Here is a 17,642-nt window from a genome sequence, read left to right as displayed (position 1 = left end):
ATGTATGTGTGTGTATACTTATATATATATATTTAAACCTTTCAGCTGGTGGCTGGCAATAGCTATGACAGCATTTTGCAAAAGGAAGTTAGATATGATAGAAATGAAGTCCCAAATCAGCTGAACTAGTGCCCATCACTCCATGATGGCTGGGTTCACTGGGAGGCAAGAAAAACGACAAAAAATTGAATTTCCTGTTCTCCTCCTCATAACAGAAGAAAAAAAAATGCCTCTCAGTAGAGGCCTTTTGTGTAGCAAAAGGTGCTAGGAAGGACTTTTAATTAAAAGTCTCAGACTGACCTGGAGTCACCAAGATGTTTTTCCCCCTCACACTGGCACAGTCCAAGGGGGAACAGTTTCCCTTGGATAGCGCTGCCGTACATGAGTGGCTCCGGTGTCAGTAGGACCGCTCCTTTTGTGGCTTTGCTGGTTATGGAATAGCAGGATGGGGCTGTGAGAGGTTAACCACTCCTGTCCCTCTGGGCCACTTGATCCTTTCCTGACCTGAAAGCACTAAGTCATAAACCTAATTAAAAAGGAACAAGGAAGTGTGTGCAGCTTAGAAGCAGAACATGGTAACAGCGTTCTTCTTCCAAAGCAGCCCTGGCTGCTTGAATGGGTTTTAGGCAGTGTGGCTTCTTAACTTGATATTTATTTGGTTATCTTTAATCTAATTTCTGTAGTGTTCAGTGAAGAACTGCAGAACAGCCTTTCACGTCACCTGTGCATTTGACCGTGGCTTGGAGATGAAGACCATATTGGCAGAGAACGATGAAGTGAAGTTCAAGTCCTACTGTCCCAAACACAGCTCCACCAAGAAAGCTGACGAGGAGATTTCAGATAAAAGCCCAGCTCAGGAGAAGGGGATTCAGGACAGCTCTCTTCCTGCCTGCATTGACCCTTTCCACAGCATGGATCAAAACCAGGAGGAGGCCCACAGAGTCAGCCTACGCAAGCAAAAGCTTCAGCAGCTGGAGGATGAGTTCTATACGTTTGTTGAGTCTTTGGAAGTGGCGAAAGTGCTGCTGCTGCCTGAGGAGCCGGTGGAATTCCTTTACCAGTACTGGAAGCTGAAGAGAAAAGCCAACTTCAATAAGCCTTTGATTACCCCAAAGAAGGATGAAGAGGACAATCTGGCTAAACGGGAACAGGACGTTCTGTTCCGAAGGCTGCAGCTCTTCACACACCTCCGTCAGGACCTGGAGCGGGTAAGACGCAACATCACCTGTGCCAGCAGCTAGAGCTGGCCAAGAGGCCAAATTACTCTCCTGGTGATGGCCAGTGTGTGCAGGCACCTCATGCTGCATCTTAACCCAGAGCTGCCTTGTCAGAAAGTACCATTAACCCTGAATTTCTCCAGAGCACAGCATTACCCTTTGCACACCAAGCGTCAGGGGCCTGCAGGTCTTGGCTTGTAGTATTCAATCTCCCACAGGTAGACTGTTGTATTTTTGGTTTTTTTAGTGATTGGTTACTGATTTTTTTTTTTAGTGCTTTTTGACTGATTAACACTGATGGCTGTGGACGGTACTGCAGCCTCAGCTGGAGCCTTCTTTGCCATTAAGGGCTTTCCACGTTCTTTTCAGCTGGTACACAAGAAGGAAAAGATTACTGATTTACAGCAGTTCTGGTTTTCATTGGCATGGCAGAGTAGGATGACGTTCCCCTGGACAATCTGTGTAGTAAGTTTGGGAGGCAAATGATGTTCGAGTCATTTAGGTTTTGAATATTTAAAGAACAGTTCAGTAGGATCAGTTTGGTGTTTTAAGTACATCTGGTCCTGTAATGACCCAAATTCCTTCTTTTTCTGGTTAATTAGAAGAATTTAAGAGCTGTTCTAGAGGAGGCAGAAAAAGTACTGAAATCAGTTTTTCACATCCCTGCAGCATGAGTCGTACTCAGTAACCTGTAGGAGAATGAGAGCCTTTCTTCCAGAATACTGTCTAATCTTTACATCAAGACAGCAGGTGCTTATGAATCTACTGCATCCTTTGTAAAGAATCCTGATGACTTACTCTTGTAATTGCTGCAGTTCTTCTGAGTGTTTTCTACTTTCAACTCCAGCCTATGGCCCTTCTCTAGCTTGATAAGATCTTAGCTGTTACCTGGGATCTTTTGTTCCTGCTCTGTGTGCACAAGATTTCTTTTCATCCTCTCTTTGATCTGCTAAATAATTAGAGCTTGTAACTGTGTTCTCTGGATCTTAAATTATTCTGTATGTATCCTTTCCATTTCTACACGTGATATCAACACAAGATACACGAGTTTTGTAATATTTTTAGTATTTTACTACTCTGTGTTTCCACTGATTGTACATCCAAGATAATTTGGATTTTTTTTAAAAAAGGGACCTTTGCAAAAACAGTAACACTTTTTACATTTCTCGAGATCCAGCCTGCAAGGTTCACAGGGCACCACTGTGTATGAGGCTGAACTGAGTGAGGAGCCTTGGAATCATCCGTATGTGCTATTCAGTGATTCCCTCATCTGGGAAGTATTTAATATTTGACTGCATTTAAGGATTTCCAACATTTGTTCAGTTTCATGTGTGTGTGATTTAGGTGTTCACAGAAGTTACTTCTGTGCTGCGGCCCTCCAAATCTGATAGAATATTCTGTCAGTTAAATGGCATTTAAGACTCTTTCCTAAGCAATGTGTTGAAGGTGGTTAAGTTTAAGTACATTACTAATTTGTTTAAATGGTGTATAGTACTTCAGCTGAATGAATTCAGAGTACAGATAGACATCATCATAGAAACAGAATTCCTGTAAAACTCGACTTGCTGTCTTCCAGGTGCGTAACCTCACTTACATGGTGACCCGGAGGGAAAAGATCAAGAGATCTGTTTGCAAAGTTCAAGAACAGATATTTAATAGCTACGCCAAGCAGTTGGAACAAGGAAGAGTTTCAGGTATGCCTCAGTGTTCCTTGCCTCATGTAAGAGCACAGGCACAAGCTTTGGTTACAGGCTGACGGCTGATCGTGAAGGACAAACAGGACCTCATTTGTTCTCATTAGAACGTGGTGGAGTTCACCGTGCGTCGGGAGAAGGAATGAGAATGTGTGTAGGTGGAGTGGTGGGCACATTGTTGCAGGAACTGCTGTGTCTGTCATATCCGTGGGGCACTGCCTGGCTTGCTGCTTCAGCTCCTTGCTGGTGTGATGCTTTAATGACTCCTTATGACAGACAGGGAGACCACGACTCACATTCAGGGGCCATATGGCACCTTCCAAGGCTGTGGTTTGCTACTGCTGCCTCATTAGCATTTAGCATGTGCTGCTCTGCAGCATCCATGGCAGTTTAAAGACATGAAAAGACAAGCACTCTGATTTTCTAAAGCCGTGGTTTCTATCTGCCTAATCTCATTGACAGTCTTTTCTCAGAAAGATTAATACCTTCAAAATTAACAGCAATGACTAGATTATCCCTTAAGTATTCAGTATTAGATGTAATACGGGATATTTGAGATGGAATCAGTGAGATCCACTTGCTAGTTGCTTTTTGCCTCCCTGTCTGAGAAGTATCTCTGTCTTAGGGGATAGAGTAGCGCTAGGACTTGTATTTGCTACAAGTCTAATAAGATGCAGCCTGGCTGCAGGAAAATAAGCTACACCAGCAGGATGTGGTGAAACCACAACATACCCATGGAATTGTGGTGTCAAGGTGCAGGACAGGCAACTAAATACCCATTTCGGATATGAACGTCAGGCATGAGGAACTGCTATTCAAAACTGCTGTTTACACAGATATGGAATTGCATGACTTGAACTTAATTTGTTTGCATTCAGGTGTGCCTGCCTCATTCTCTGCAGTGGAAAGCACAGTGTTGTTCAACAGTCCATCCTCGGGCCCCAACGCCCCTAAAGATCGAGGATCTGAAGTGGCATTCTGCGTTCTTCAGGAAACAGATGGGCACATCCCTAACCCACTCCTTGAAAAAATCGCACAAGAGAGACAGGCCTGGGAATGACACCAAACCCCTGCTGAGGCAGCCCAGCCCGAGCGAAGGCGGCGCTGCCTCGGGTAGCTTTTTAAATTTTGACAAGGCCTTTGCAGAAACACGGATTGTGTCAGCACAGCAGAAAAATGATATAGTTATACCAGACCACAGGAAGAGGAGAGACAGTCGCTCACAGTGTGAGGTGGGCAAGGCAGAACTAAAGGAAAAGACTTCTAAACACAACCAACCGCTGAGACCCACAGAACTCTCTCAGAGGCAGTCAGAAAACAAAAGGGCTGTGAACCACTCCAGTGGTAGGTCAGCACCTGGCACTCGGAGGGATATAGTGCCTAAATGCAACGGGGGTCTCATCAAAGTAAACTCTAATCAGAGAGTAGTTAAAGTGCCTACGACGCCCACGAGCCCAGTGAAAAACTGGGGTGGATTCCGAATTCCAAAGAAGGGAGGGAGGCAACAGCAGGGCGAGAACCTGGAGGAGTCCTGCTGCCAGAACTCCAGCTACCCCTACATGGGCATGGGCAGAGTTCCGCCGAAGGACAGGACAAAGAGCAAGTTAAAGCCTGACAGTGAGAATGATGGATACGTCCCTGATGCTGAAATGAGCGACTCGGAGACTGAAGTGGTTGAAAAAAAGTGCAGGCAGCAGAGGCTCAGTCCAAACAGCACTATCAGCAGGAGGACGGACATTATTCGGAGAAGCATCCTGGCATCCTGACCTGGACACAGGGACACGGTGTCAGCAGAGTCACTGCCTACAAGCCAACTCAATGTTTATTCATTGGTGCGAGAGAGGAGCATTCTTAGACGTGGCTACGGACTGACAGTAACCCATTCTTTCTGAGTTGTTGAAATATGTTTACATGCACTTAAAGCTGTTTTAAGCTTTTTGGTTTTTGCTCTGCTCCATCCCCCCACTCCCTCACCTCCATTTCTCTCACAGAAATGAAGTTTGAGTCTCTTTTATTTGCAGCTTTCCTGAGTAGGAGAGAAATGTCATCGCTACTAAGATAGGATTTGGGATGAACAGTGAAGTAACTCACAAAAATCTTCTAGAAGGGGCTAGGGTGGGGAGGAGGAATCAGGCTGCATTCGTCCCTTTTAGCTGAAAGGCACTGAAAATTTTACTTCCTTGCCCTACCTTCTGGAAAAGCACAAGCTCTTAATTTAACTCGTGTATTGAATGGAAGATGATTATTAGACCATACTGCACTGCACTGCTAGATCCCATTACAAATGGTCACTGTCCTTGGATGGTGGCAGCTTTTTCTCCTCTCCTTGCAGAGTGTGTCTGTTGGCGTTCAGTTCGAGCACGGGTGCAGCTCAACCCCCTCTGCGTGCTCCAGGGTTTACGCGTCAATGATGACCAGGCGTAGCCATGATGTTGTACCAGGGAAGGAGGAAGGGACGGGGCAGGGCTGAAAAGGCTCAGACCAAGCACAGAGGATGCTCCCAGTTGGCTCAGTTCTGAGCAAGGGGCAGGTTTGTGGGTCCCAGCACCCCATGGAATAATCCTTCACTGTTTGTTAGTCAGTCACCGTCCTCTGGGCTTGTGATGACAATTCAAGAGAGAAGTTTTCTAAAGCACTAGTCAGTAGGATTTCCCAAAGGCCACCACAGATGCACTAATGGTATGTACTGGGAAAGCCAGGCTTATGACACTGAAAAGATTGCTTTAAATGGACATGAATATATATTTTTAAATAGAATAAAATGCAAAGGCAATAAATTGTGATTAGCTCTTTACAGTCAAATGAAGAAAAATTATTTCGTTCTATTCTGGACTAGATTTGATGGAAGAGGGAACTCATATTCTGATTGTGTACTTTTTTAATAATTGCAAATGGCAATAATTATTAAGCTGTCAGCAATAATATTAACAGGTTGTGAGGACACCGTTTTGTACCAAGGAGAGCGCACACAGCACAGGGGACTGTTAGGGGCCTGTAGATTTTGGAATTCTGCACAGATGTAGGACAGGTATGTACTGCTGAAAAAGTTTTAGCAGCAGTGAAAGGCGTAAAGAACCTCCTTCTCCCCTTTCCTACTCCGAGCCTGCTGTTACAGTGTCCACTCACTTCGGAATGTCAGACCCTTGGCTCCTGTGCAGGGAACACTTGACAACACAGAATTCCTCTGCCGTAACTGAGTCTTCCAGAGGGTTCAATCAGAAAATAAAAAAGGCTTATTAACACCCTTTCTATGCAAGTTATCATTATCAAGTAAATATTCCAGCAGAATGCATCTCTATTACTGTTTAAAACTCAGAAGTCTTAACCTTTTGAGGAGGGGGAATTTTATGTACTTCTGAATTCCTGTTGCCGGTCCCAAGTTGTCAGACCAATTGCATGGTTTACAGAGGTGAAAGTCAGGCAGGGCGCTGGTGTCTGAGGTTACATAATCACTCTTGGGATGTGTTCAAAGTACAAACAGCAGACAAGAGGTAAAAGCAGGTAAGTTCTACTCAACATCCAGCAATGTTCTCTGGACAGGCACTGATATTTTCTGTAAGAAAGCAGCTTATAATCACATGAGAATTGTCAAGCCATAGATGGAGTAACCTAAATTTGGATTCTGAGTAAACCTTTATAACCTCACGCCAGTTGGACAGAGGTACCTTGTTAATTTGCACTATTATGAATGCTAATGTTGTGCAGAATTAATGCCTTACCTGTTTTGTCCCCTGACATTTAAGGTGAAAAGCTTTGTAATGTTTCCAGTTGAGTTGAACCAAAACCGAACAGGCTGTGAGCCAGCTGTGGTACGACCATCTCCATAGGTTAGTTTTGTCTCCATACTCGGCTCCCAGCAGAAGGTGTTGTAAGTACAGCAGTGACAGTACAAACCCAACCCTGTGTTTTATTGGGATTGGCTGGATTTCTGTTTTTAAGCGTTCCCTTTCCTTGTGCAGACTGACCAAGAGATCTTTGATATGATCAGTGTTGTTCTGTCAAACTGTAGGCTTGTAGAATGTCTGTAAAGTTGCCTGGAATGCCATTTGTTAGGTTATAAACCCAGACAAATGTAAATGAAGGGTTCTGCGTGTTGTGTATAAATCCTAATTTCAGAAATCTAAGAAAATGGTCATTACATTTGAAAAACTTGTACAGAAGATTTTTCACTATGTGCCTAGCTTGGGTGTCCATTCAGCTGAAATTAATTTAAAAAAAGGTGCATGAAGAGAAACAGATAGAAATAAAAAGTATATGTAGAGATGACTATTTTATATGACATGGCCCGATCCTGTATTTATTTTCTCCCTTTTTTGAAGTATTTCTAAAGACCTAGTTGAAGACAGCTGTATTTTTTGTTAAAATATTTGGTAGAATTGTGCCTTTTGTCTGTATGTGAATAAATGCTGTACATTTTTGCAATATCCTTGCCAGCAGTGTTTTAGACTTCACAGTATTTTCGTTTGGGTTCTGGCAGAAACATTTCACTGCAGTGATGTGAACAACTTTCATGGTTAAAACAAGCACCTAATTTGGATTAGTACAGATATCACAATGCACACTGCAGTTGCGAGATTTTTTAATATTTTTTTCTTAGGACTGCTTCTTACTGACAGCTGTGCCCATCCCATCAACAGAACACTGTGTTTTTTCCCCTTTAGATCCTTCAAGAGATGTTGCTTACCTCAAAACGTTTACAGTTGTTGATCTGTGATGTCCTTCCAAAGTCCATAATCTCCAGTCATGTTCCCCTGGAAGAGGCACACCAGGTTTTTTGTACCTGTGGATTTTCAGGATAATTAGGCTGAATGTTCATTTCACATTCTGAGCTGCCTGGAGTCAAGCATTGCTGAGAGAACATTTGATGGTAATAGCAGGATTTCTACAAGATGAGGATTCCTCTAAACTCAAGATGCACAAATGTGGAATGGACTTGGAGCAGAGCAAGAAGTTTACAAGGCTGTGAAGGCTCACATCTAGCACTGCCTCTTGAAAAACACCAGGGATAGATCTCACCACCATCTGGCCCGTTTCACAAGGGGTAGGGCTCTTGGGGAGACCCAAAATGAAATCTCACCTGTTAAATGCAAAAAATCTGATCACCTAGAAATGTTTCCTAAACAGACAGTCAAGAACATTTTTAGTCAATGGGAGGCAGTACTGCCACACTAAGGAATCTTTAAACTACTCAAAACCTGGTGGAGGGGGTGGAGAAAGGAAGGTTGCAGAAACAAACTTTCCAATGAAAGGGGGACAAGAAATTCGCAGCTAGAAACAAACGCAAAACAGCCAGGACAGCTAAATGGAAAGCTCCATGCCATGAAGTGTCACAAAGGAAGGAGCAAAACTTACCAAACTAGAAAGTCTCAAGTCTTAATTGCCTTTCCTCTGAAAGTCCAATTTGGGAACAACATGTGAGCAGCCTCCTCTAGACACTGAAGGAAAAGTACAAGAGTTGGTGGCAGTACGATGTGACCACATTCCTTGACCACATTCCCGCTCGTGGTTTGTTTTTTAGCTGCTCAGAGGCAGACAGGAGGGAGACCTTTTCCTTTCCTGTGTCATGTGTTGTAATTGCTCTCCTGCCCCTGAACTTCACTGTTAGGTGCTTGTGTCATCACTGCAGTTTCTGTTCTGGCAAACAGCCATCACACAAGAGCCAGACCCCAAAGTAAAATGAACGTAATAATTAATGAGGAACCACACAGGTGCCCTTCTGTGCCCTGAAGGACAAATACACAAATACTTAGACTTGCCTGCTGCTTCCAGCCAGCCTTCACAGCCAGAGCCTGTCTTTGAGGAGTGAAGGGGATTAATAGCTCACACAAAATCTTCCAGGTGGTCGGTCATCATCTCAGCTGTGCATTATGGAAATGAAAATAAGGTGCTCGGTACTTGCCTCCCTCTGTATCATGCACGTGGCTGACTGATGAAACTCTGGACCCAGTAGAATTCTGGAGCTTTTGGACAGTGTATCCATGTTGCTTTGAAGAATCTTCAACATCTTTTTAGCAAAATTAGATTGCAGTGGATACAGATCTGTATCAAATGGAGAAAGCACTAACTAGAAGTTAGAAAGCAAAGTTATATTCCTGACATTTAAGAGGAAGGACAAGAAATTAATGTCACTTTTGGCTAAGATGGGAGTACTTCAAAATCATGTAACACCTCATCAAGTGTTTATAGTACATGCTGAAAGAGAAAATGGAGTTTGGCTCCGAGTTTGGAATGATAGATAAGAAGTTTCTCAACTATCAAAGAAAAACACAGGAATCCCACATATTGGCATCTGGAGAATTCAGTCCCACTATTTCAAAAGGCATAAAAGCTGGATGATGTCACCTTTGGGCAAACTGAAGTCAGAGAATGGAAGTTCCCAGACATGTACAAACCAAGGGAGCAGATCAACAGAAAAGCAAGGAATTGTAAAGTAATTGCAAAATAGTAATTAGGAAGAAAAGGTACAACTGCAGAAATATTACAGTCCTTAGAAATGAGCTGTCTGAGGAGCTATAGCAGCATTTTAGTTACTACCTGTATGCCAGGGGCACCAGACCAAACTGAACAGAATTCTTAAAACTGAGAAGGTCAGTGGAGGCATCTTGCAGCTCAAACACTGACCACAAAACCAGCAACTATTTGGCATTCATTATGTAATTAGTCTTGCTACAGCTCATAAAGGATCTTTACGTTGTTCCCAAGTTACTGCACTATAAAGAAAAATTAACCATATTGACTGTACGTGACCAAAGCCAAGATGAATTTCAGTACAAGTGTTACCCGCTCTCTGTACACAATCTTGTCATAGTTGGAGCTGAGACGTTTAAGACCAAAAAACCCAAATATTCCACAGTACTGTGTCAGGTTTTTTCATCTGCTGTATTAAAGACTTCACCAACAGCATTCTGCATTCTTCTTCCAATCTTTATTGTGCATACAGAGACAGGACCTTCATCCATTCCCTTTCTTACCGGAATAAACCAGAAAATGCTTAAGTTGTACAAGCCTTGTTGTGCGTTTTACTTTAGTGCTCCAATACGAAGTTTCTCCAGCAATCTTCTCAACTCCAGTGTGGTGAATGAGCAATATACATATGTTTAAATATTTTCCAGATCCTTCAGGGAAGCAGCTTTTTTATTCTGTGTAGTTATCAGGCTGAGCTGTAATGAAACACAAGCAAACAGTTTCTTAATAATTCTTTGTAGGATCAAAGTAACAGGAGAATGTCTATACTGAAGGTGTTACAAAGAAGAGGGAACAAGCACAGATAAATGGGAATTTGGGATAAACAACAGAATTTACAGTGTGCTCTGCAGATGACTACTGCTTCTGTCTTATTTTAGGTCCCAAAGACCAAGATGATGAAAGATCAGGTATCAGGAGTGCACTTTAAAGAACACCTACAGAATAGACATGTTTTAAACCTGTGCAGCCATTATCCTGTACTTTTTATGCTTCTTGTTGAGTTACTATTATTTCAGAATAAGCTAAAATTTAGAGTAATTGAACAGTCCACAATAATTAGTGTAATTTCTAGGCTCCCTACTAGTCCATCTCTAACATATATTTGATTTAATTTTACAAGTAAGCTGGATAATATAATGAGAACGTGCAATTAAGTCAGAAAGCAGCCATCAGCCTCCAGATTGAGAACACAGAGAATCCCATTCTGAATCTGAGGGAACACACACACGAACATCATTCAGTCTTCTGAGACCTGGAAGAGAATAAATACCCAGATTCAGAAGAGTGGACATTCTTGCAGCACTGCTCCTGAAGACCTCTTTCTCCAAACTTCAGCAGGACACTGCTGGTATGTCTATTCTTCAACTGGGCACAGCAGTTCTGAGGTCAGTACAGAGCAGCTGGGCCTGACAGCTGACAGCAGTAACCTCTGCCAAGCTTGAAGAGGGCGAGGCAGTTCTGAACTCTGGCAGCAAGAAATGGGCAACAGTTCGGCTGCTCAACATCTGTGAAATCTCTTTGTTACCTTTCCGAGGGAGCCTGGTGAGGAACAGCTAACTACCAGTCTTTGCTGGAACAGCAAGACCTCTTCCTCTATGGGCAGGGAGGCCACAAGTTTACTCCCTTGAAATGTGACATGACAATGTTTGTTTGTTTTTTTTTAAAGGAAGACAGCATCCCAGAAGTATGAGAGCTGAACAGATCCATATAACAAGCAGGAGGTTAAATAAATAAATAAATAAATAAGTTACTCTTTCAGAGCAAATCTTCAGCAGCTGAGTAGACCTTGTCATGACAGAGAGCATTTAGAGCCAGGAACCACAGCTTATGTTATGACAGCTTGGCAGCTATGCCCACTTATTCTCTCCTGTTGAGAAAAAAATGCCATTTGTCCTAGAACTGGACAATTTAGGTCAGTCAAATATTTTCTCTCTGCAGCTCCCATGGGGTCACCCCCATTAACAAGTTATAATTTGCAAATCAGTTTCCTAAATCACTGTAAAAAAAAAAGTGGGAGACAGAAAGACCATCTTTACTTAACAGGAGGCCAACTTGAGTATTAACCTCCTTGGCAAATAAGTGGTCCCAGTGTATAAACCTCCCTGGGATTTGCTTAGAGTTGTATAGCTTAAACAGGATGGAAAAATTAAAGTGACATGCATACACCATCTCTCTTTTCCCTTTTCCCATGGCCTGGAAAAAACCAAGCATTTCCTATTCTATCTGCACAATTTTCAGTATTTTTGTCATTGCAGGAGTTACTGCAGCTCTTACACGTGGCTGATGGTAACTGCAGTGGGGTGTTCTTCAACAGATAAACCACTTGCTCTGTGCAAACAGGAGCTGCAATTAGTGAAAGGGGTTATTTTGTCTTTGCTAGCTCTCTGCCATTTCTGAAGCTGGTAATGATCTTACACCTTCATTAACACATTTTAAGGTTTAATTCACATCGAACAGGATTTCCATAAACAAACCTATGCTGTCACATAGGCATCCTGTCAGAAGGCAACACATTCAGAATACAAGTTTGTTGTTAGAATTATATTGGTGATAATGCACGTAAATGATCATCCCTGCCTCAGGAATGATGCAAAGTGAGTTGTGTACCTGTTGAGACGCTGTGGCTGCCCTCTGTTCCGCCTGGCTCAGTCGTCTTTGGAGCCTGTCGATGTATTCACGATATTCCATCTTTATATGTCTCATCCTGTGTAAATGGAATATCTCATTACCAGTGGCAAGTTCTTTTCACTGAATCCACACATACTGCAGCAAAAAAGCTTAACACAAAGGAGTGTCAGAAGAGAAAATGTTTTCCCTTTTAAGCCTGAAGACAAACTGCTGACACATTATAGAGAATTTCCAGCTCAAATATGACATGAAATTACTTTTTCACTCAGACTAATCTGCAGGGGAAGTTTTACTCATTTCACCATCTTGAAGCAAGATGATGCATAAAAGCTGACATTTTAATTCAAGCAATTTAATTCGTGCAACTTTGTCGTGTAAGGTAAAACATGTAAATGTTTTAGCTATACTCTAAAGGAAAAGGAATATACTAGATAATACAAATGGGCTGATAAACCTGCTACAGATCTCCTCTGTTCTCTTCAAAGGCTCTGCACAAAGCAATAGGTTTCTGTTAAGATCCAAGTGTATGCACATGAGGTTGTAACTGAAAGTAGCTGTCACATCAGTCATTATCTTACCTCAGTAACCTTCTCATTTGCTTTTTCCAGCTGGGAAATGAGCTCCTGGCTACGAAGTTTTTGTTGACACAGCTCACTTCTGTGAATCAGAAAAGATGCTGATTAGCACACAGTAGTACTTCAGTTACTGGAACATAATCTCATAGGTACTTTGTTGCATTCTAGGGGCTCATGGTGGATTTTAATTACAAGGTTGCTCTTAAAACACTGATTTCAAAAGCACCACACAGCACTTCTTCATGTTGTGTATTCAGAACTGTAATGGCAGAGGAATGAGATGTATTTGTGGGAATCAGCAGGAGTTAGTCAAGAGCACTTGACATTTTACAGGGTTTTATTTCTGTTTACTGAATCTTATTTTGGAGGCACGATATCTAGTATTTATAAAAATAAGCTGCATTTGCACAGTGCATTCAATATTGAGATTAACATTCTAATTAGTGTTCCTTTACCAGACTTCAAGGTGGGCATTTTAAAGGTGCTTTGAAGTACCTAAAAATAAATCATTCTATACTTGTAAGACAGACAACAATGTGACACTTCATGGGGAAAAGGAAAATACCACCTACTTCAAAGCAGTTTTTTTTACTTTTATATTGAATGAGTTTTAGTGATCCTCAATTTGCACAGTATTGAAGACAAAAAACATCTGGGTTATGACAGACATCTTTGAGCTTGTGCTTAAAGGAAACAGTCCTTGCCTCCTGTCATCACAAGGCACAGAAGAAGTGGGATGACTAAAGATGGAACCTTGGTAATTTTAGCCAGAGGAAGGTGCAAAGCTGAACTGATCTAACCTTTGACCAGTCCCTACTCCACTACCTCACCTTTAGATGCTCTACTGAAACTACAGGCACTGTAAGGGAACCTGAAGCGTTTATTCTTTTTGAGGGAATGGAGGTAAAGGTAGAAGATACTTTAGCCTCAGATCTTAATCTTAAAAAGCCTCTGGTATTGTAATGATGACACTTAGCTCTCAACAACAATTTACTCGTAAACTTTTAAACCTGGTATTTCATAGAGGTTTGAAAACTTGATATACAGCACCTGCAATACAAGGTTGCAATGTGTTTGTCACATCGGGTCACCGCTGTACCAGGTGAGTAGTTTCCACTCCCCTGTTCTCAACCAACCCCGCTCACCAATCCCAGGAAGATATCACAAAAATAGCTCAAAAACTTTTAACTTTCATAAAAATAAAAGGCAGATATTTAAATCATGGAGATGATACCTGTGTTACCACGTGAACACTTTCATGTAAAGTAAGAATTACAGATGGGTTAAGACTGCAGGATCAAGACGATATGTTAATATGTAACATTATTATTGCAATTTGTCCTCCCTGATCAATACCAAGTGTCAAGATGAGGCATTTTTAATAGAGGAGACCAATTTTTAGGTGCCCAAAAATTCGTTACTGAAAAGAGTCTGTCTCCTATGCTTGCACTGAGGTGTGGAATTAGCATGCTGAGCAGCACAGCCCATAAACACAATTTTACATGCTCATATACAGCTGTGGTCAAGGAATTACATTTATAATGAGATCACACTGAACACATATTTAAAGAAAACAGTTTAACCTTGTAAGCAAGCATAAGGAAATGTGATGCCTACTGAGCTAGACAGTCGGTTCATTCTGAGTGTTAACCCTCCCCAAATACACATTATGAGATCTCAGTATTAGAATCGAGCAATAACCCCCAACTGCTGAATAATTAAATCAGCCCCCACTGTACATTGTCTTTGCTAAGTGAGTAGGAAACAAAAGGTGAACTTCTAGCATTTTGGCAGACGGGTGATAAATCCACCAGCTGCAGCAAGGACTTTCTGCAAAGCTCTCATGACAAATATAGCATGTGCCAGCTTTTTGGTTTTTTTTTGTTTGAATTATACTATAATATGCTTCAGTTACTCTTAGTAATTATGAATTTTGTATACTGCCAGTACCTGCATCTGCCTCTCATCCTGCTACTTTTTTCTTTAATGAACATCTGAAAATAAGCAGCTACAGCTGCCAAACATTGCACAAGTGCAGCCAAGAATAATGTTTTAGAAGTGGAGGAAACTTCTTCGTCTCAAGGTGCTGTGCAATTCACTGCCTGTACTCTACAGGATGCAGGGAAAAGAAGGCAGTTGTGGCCAACATTTCAGACACTGCCACCAAAAAGGGTCATTGCTCAGAGGCAGATTCTTTTCAATTACAGAAGAGATAGAACTGAGAACTCCAAACCCCACATGTGGCTACAGGGACTCCAACTATGACACAGAAATGTGTCAGAGGCAGAAACTAGAACACAGACACCCAAAGTAGCTGAAATCAGATGACTTAAGCTAAGTATTTCAATTTAAAACCAATATGGCAAGGATTCCTTTTTTTTAAGTACTGACAATAATAATTCAAGTGAATATTAAAAAAAAAAAAAAAAAGCCGTTCAGTATAATTATTCAAATATAATGGGTTTATGCCACAACAAGTATTTTTGATCTTTTTACCCCAAAAAGCTGTATCTACTTCATTCTCAGGATTAGGACATAAAAATCTATGGAAAACACTGATATGCCAATAATATGGGATTAACCATCTGTTGTATTTGTGCATTCATTTTAGCACAGACTGGTCAAGGTGAACTTTACAGAATGAATGAATAATCTGCCCTTATTTTTAAAATCTGCATACAGTCTTGCCACTTCATTTTCTTTGAGCAAATGCTGGCAGATTGAATTACCCTAGTTTTACCTACATTCTGCTGCTAGAAGTGTCTTTCTTTCTCATCCCTTCTCATTCTGTCCCGTGTTCTGTTGTTACCGAAGTTTGTTTCCTTTCAATTTACAGATTTCCTAAATGTTCCTTTATTGCTGATTCTGTTTTCTATAAATAACAGTAGATAGAAAACGGAATCAGCAATAACAAAGGAACATTACTAGGGACAAGAATTAAAAAAAAAAAATCAAATAGAAACTCAAGTATCAGTTACGAAACTAATGAACATACAGTAGTTAAATTAGTTACTAAACTAATGAACATACAGTAAATTATTTACCAAGACTTAAAAGCTCTTTTCATGTTATGAATGAAATTACATTTTGAAATAAGTTTGTTTTATGAAATTTCTTTACTTCTGTTTTCCATTTCAACCCCTATAAAGAATTTAAAAGATTACCTTTTTTAAAACCTTTAACTGTAATCACTCACTCTATTTGACTGCTACTTTACAATTGTAAATATTTCCTGTCTATGTTCAGTACACGTAGTTAGAACTCGAAGTATCTACAATGGATGCAATCACAAGTCAGAACAGTTTTCTTTCTGACTGCCAGGCTGGACATTTTGCAGGAATAAAGGGACTAAACTAGCCATGAGTTGTTAGCCATGCTGCCAAGAGCAGTGTGTTTATTTGGAACAGTGATCCATGCTGCAAGCAGCACTGACCTTCTTATTTACCTTCAAGAATGACTTTGGCACAAGGACAGGGAAGCAAAACTGGTTCCTTGCCCTCCTGGCAAGGTGAAGGTGAGGTCTATTACCAATAAATCCTCCTTAAGATGCATAAAGCATCTTAAAATGCTTAGAGGGAAGAAAACTTCTCATAAACTAGGACTATAACGTATTTTTATGAACAAAATGGTGCAATTTAGTCTACAAGTTTCGCCTACTGTTTCAGTGGTGGTTCTGAATTCCAAATTCAGTTTTAACAGCAACACTTACATGTTTAACTTGAATGAGATCCAAACATCCAGGAAAGCATAGAATAAGCCTGGAACTATCAATTAATTTATCAACATTTTTATCTACAGGTTTCTCATGGATCTACTAGATTCTCATTCGATTTACAAAACCATTACTCTGGCTCTATTGTTACAGGTTGCAAAATTTACTTTTCCTTCTTAATTTTTTTAAATCAAAAATCACCTAATATTCACTGATGTTTCTTCATTGCTTAGAAGTATTTATTTAATGTCTCCTTCATGCACATGGATTACACCTCCCCAACAGAACACTGCCAGACTTAAAAGATGACAAATGAGGAGCACAATGTGGAAAAGTTAGCAGCAGCTGCTGGGAACTTAGTAAAGAAGCCACAATGGTTCCTTCCCATGGAAAATGAAAACAAGGAAGGACAGAACTGGAAAAACACCAAGAGCTCGTAAATTTAAGGCAAAGGAATGGGAAACACCTACACTAACAAACGGGACACTGACTCAGTGCTTGGGAGAGCTGCACTAACAGCAAACTCCTGGTGAAATGTAAACTACTTCCCTGGGGTACAAGGAGAGGACTTTGTTAGGAAGTTCCTGAAAAACACTCAGTTCTAAAACACATTAGTATGCTTCAAGAGCGGTGATTTTTGTTAAAGACTGTGGTTTTTTGTTAAAAACTGAAATTCTGCCATAAGCCACCAACACAACCTCTGCATTTGCTCACGTATTTACATGAATCCCCCGTTCTCTTGGACCCCACTGTGAGACTTGGTGAGACCATTTCCTGCATTAGCCTCAAGAGGACTGTCAAACAGAGCCTTTAAATAATAATAGATTAATTAATATATTACCAGTATCAGTCTGTTTTCAGTGTTCTGTATTTAGTGCTCTTACTGAAATTTCCCTGCTAAGTGCATTTCCTGCAAAATCAGTCTGCTTTATAAATAATCAGCAACTTGATTTTAGTTCACAACACAGCAAGACGTGATTTGCTGTTCTGCACTTGCACTCAAAACATTCAAATTGTTATTGTGGTAAGATTAAAAAAAAAAGTGATAAGTACTCTTTTATATTACAAGCAAGGACTTTTGTGTTGAGTGTAACTCAGGAGCTAATTTTCATACCAACTGCATTCCACACTATGTAACTTGGTATTTGCTAATGCATATGATATGAAAAGTGGGCTAATTGTAGTATTTCCAGATAATATGTATAGGTTCTGTTATGGCCACTTCTCATAATAAGATCAGTGCATCACTGCACAGATTTAATATGAAATTCCTCATGTCAGCCTAAATGACAACCTTCCTGTTCCTACTGCCAGCTTCCTTGCAAGGTAGAGCACATGCCTGATGAAAACT

General features: G+C 40.9%; 2 protein-coding genes across 3 annotated transcripts in view; one reads left to right on the top strand and one right to left on the bottom strand.

The window, feature by feature from the left end:
* The window catches only part of JADE1 (jade family PHD finger 1), a 44,410-nt gene extending 36,139 nt beyond the window's left edge, over window positions 1–8,271 (top strand). Inside the window, 4 exon segments of the mRNA XM_050320492.1 lie at window positions 684–1,208; window positions 2,794–2,911; window positions 3,790–3,863; window positions 3,865–8,271. Of these exon segments, the coding sequence (XP_050176449.1) occupies window positions 684–1,208; window positions 2,794–2,911; window positions 3,790–3,863; window positions 3,865–4,677 (1,530 nt within the window). The 3' untranslated portion in view covers window positions 4,678–8,271.
* Window positions 8,272–9,817: 1,546 nt separating this feature from the next.
* The window catches only part of SCLT1 (sodium channel and clathrin linker 1), a 31,042-nt gene continuing 23,217 nt past the window's right edge, over window positions 9,818–17,642 (bottom strand). The window contains exons 19-22 of one of the 2 annotated variants that reach the window (XM_050320494.1): window positions 12,583–12,661; window positions 11,984–12,080; window positions 11,128–11,243; window positions 9,818–10,071 (exon numbers count right to left, since the gene is read on the bottom strand). In XM_050320494.1, the coding sequence (XP_050176451.1) occupies window positions 12,051–12,080; window positions 12,583–12,661 (109 nt within the window). In that variant the 3' untranslated portion in view covers window positions 9,818–10,071; window positions 11,128–11,243; window positions 11,984–12,050. The remainder of the gene's footprint in view (window positions 10,072–11,127; window positions 11,244–11,983; window positions 12,081–12,582; window positions 12,662–17,642) is intronic. The other variant, XM_050320493.1, reaches the window with a different exon arrangement.

The sequence above is a fragment of the Myiozetetes cayanensis genome, unplaced genomic scaffold (assembly GCF_022539395.1).
Source record: "Myiozetetes cayanensis isolate MyiCay16 unplaced genomic scaffold, myiCay2020 scf24, whole genome shotgun sequence".
Taxonomy (NCBI): Eukaryota; Metazoa; Chordata; class Aves; order Passeriformes; family Tyrannidae; genus Myiozetetes; species Myiozetetes cayanensis.
The sequence above is the reverse complement of the archived record's forward strand: the minus strand, read 5'-3'. Positions and strand labels throughout refer to the sequence as shown.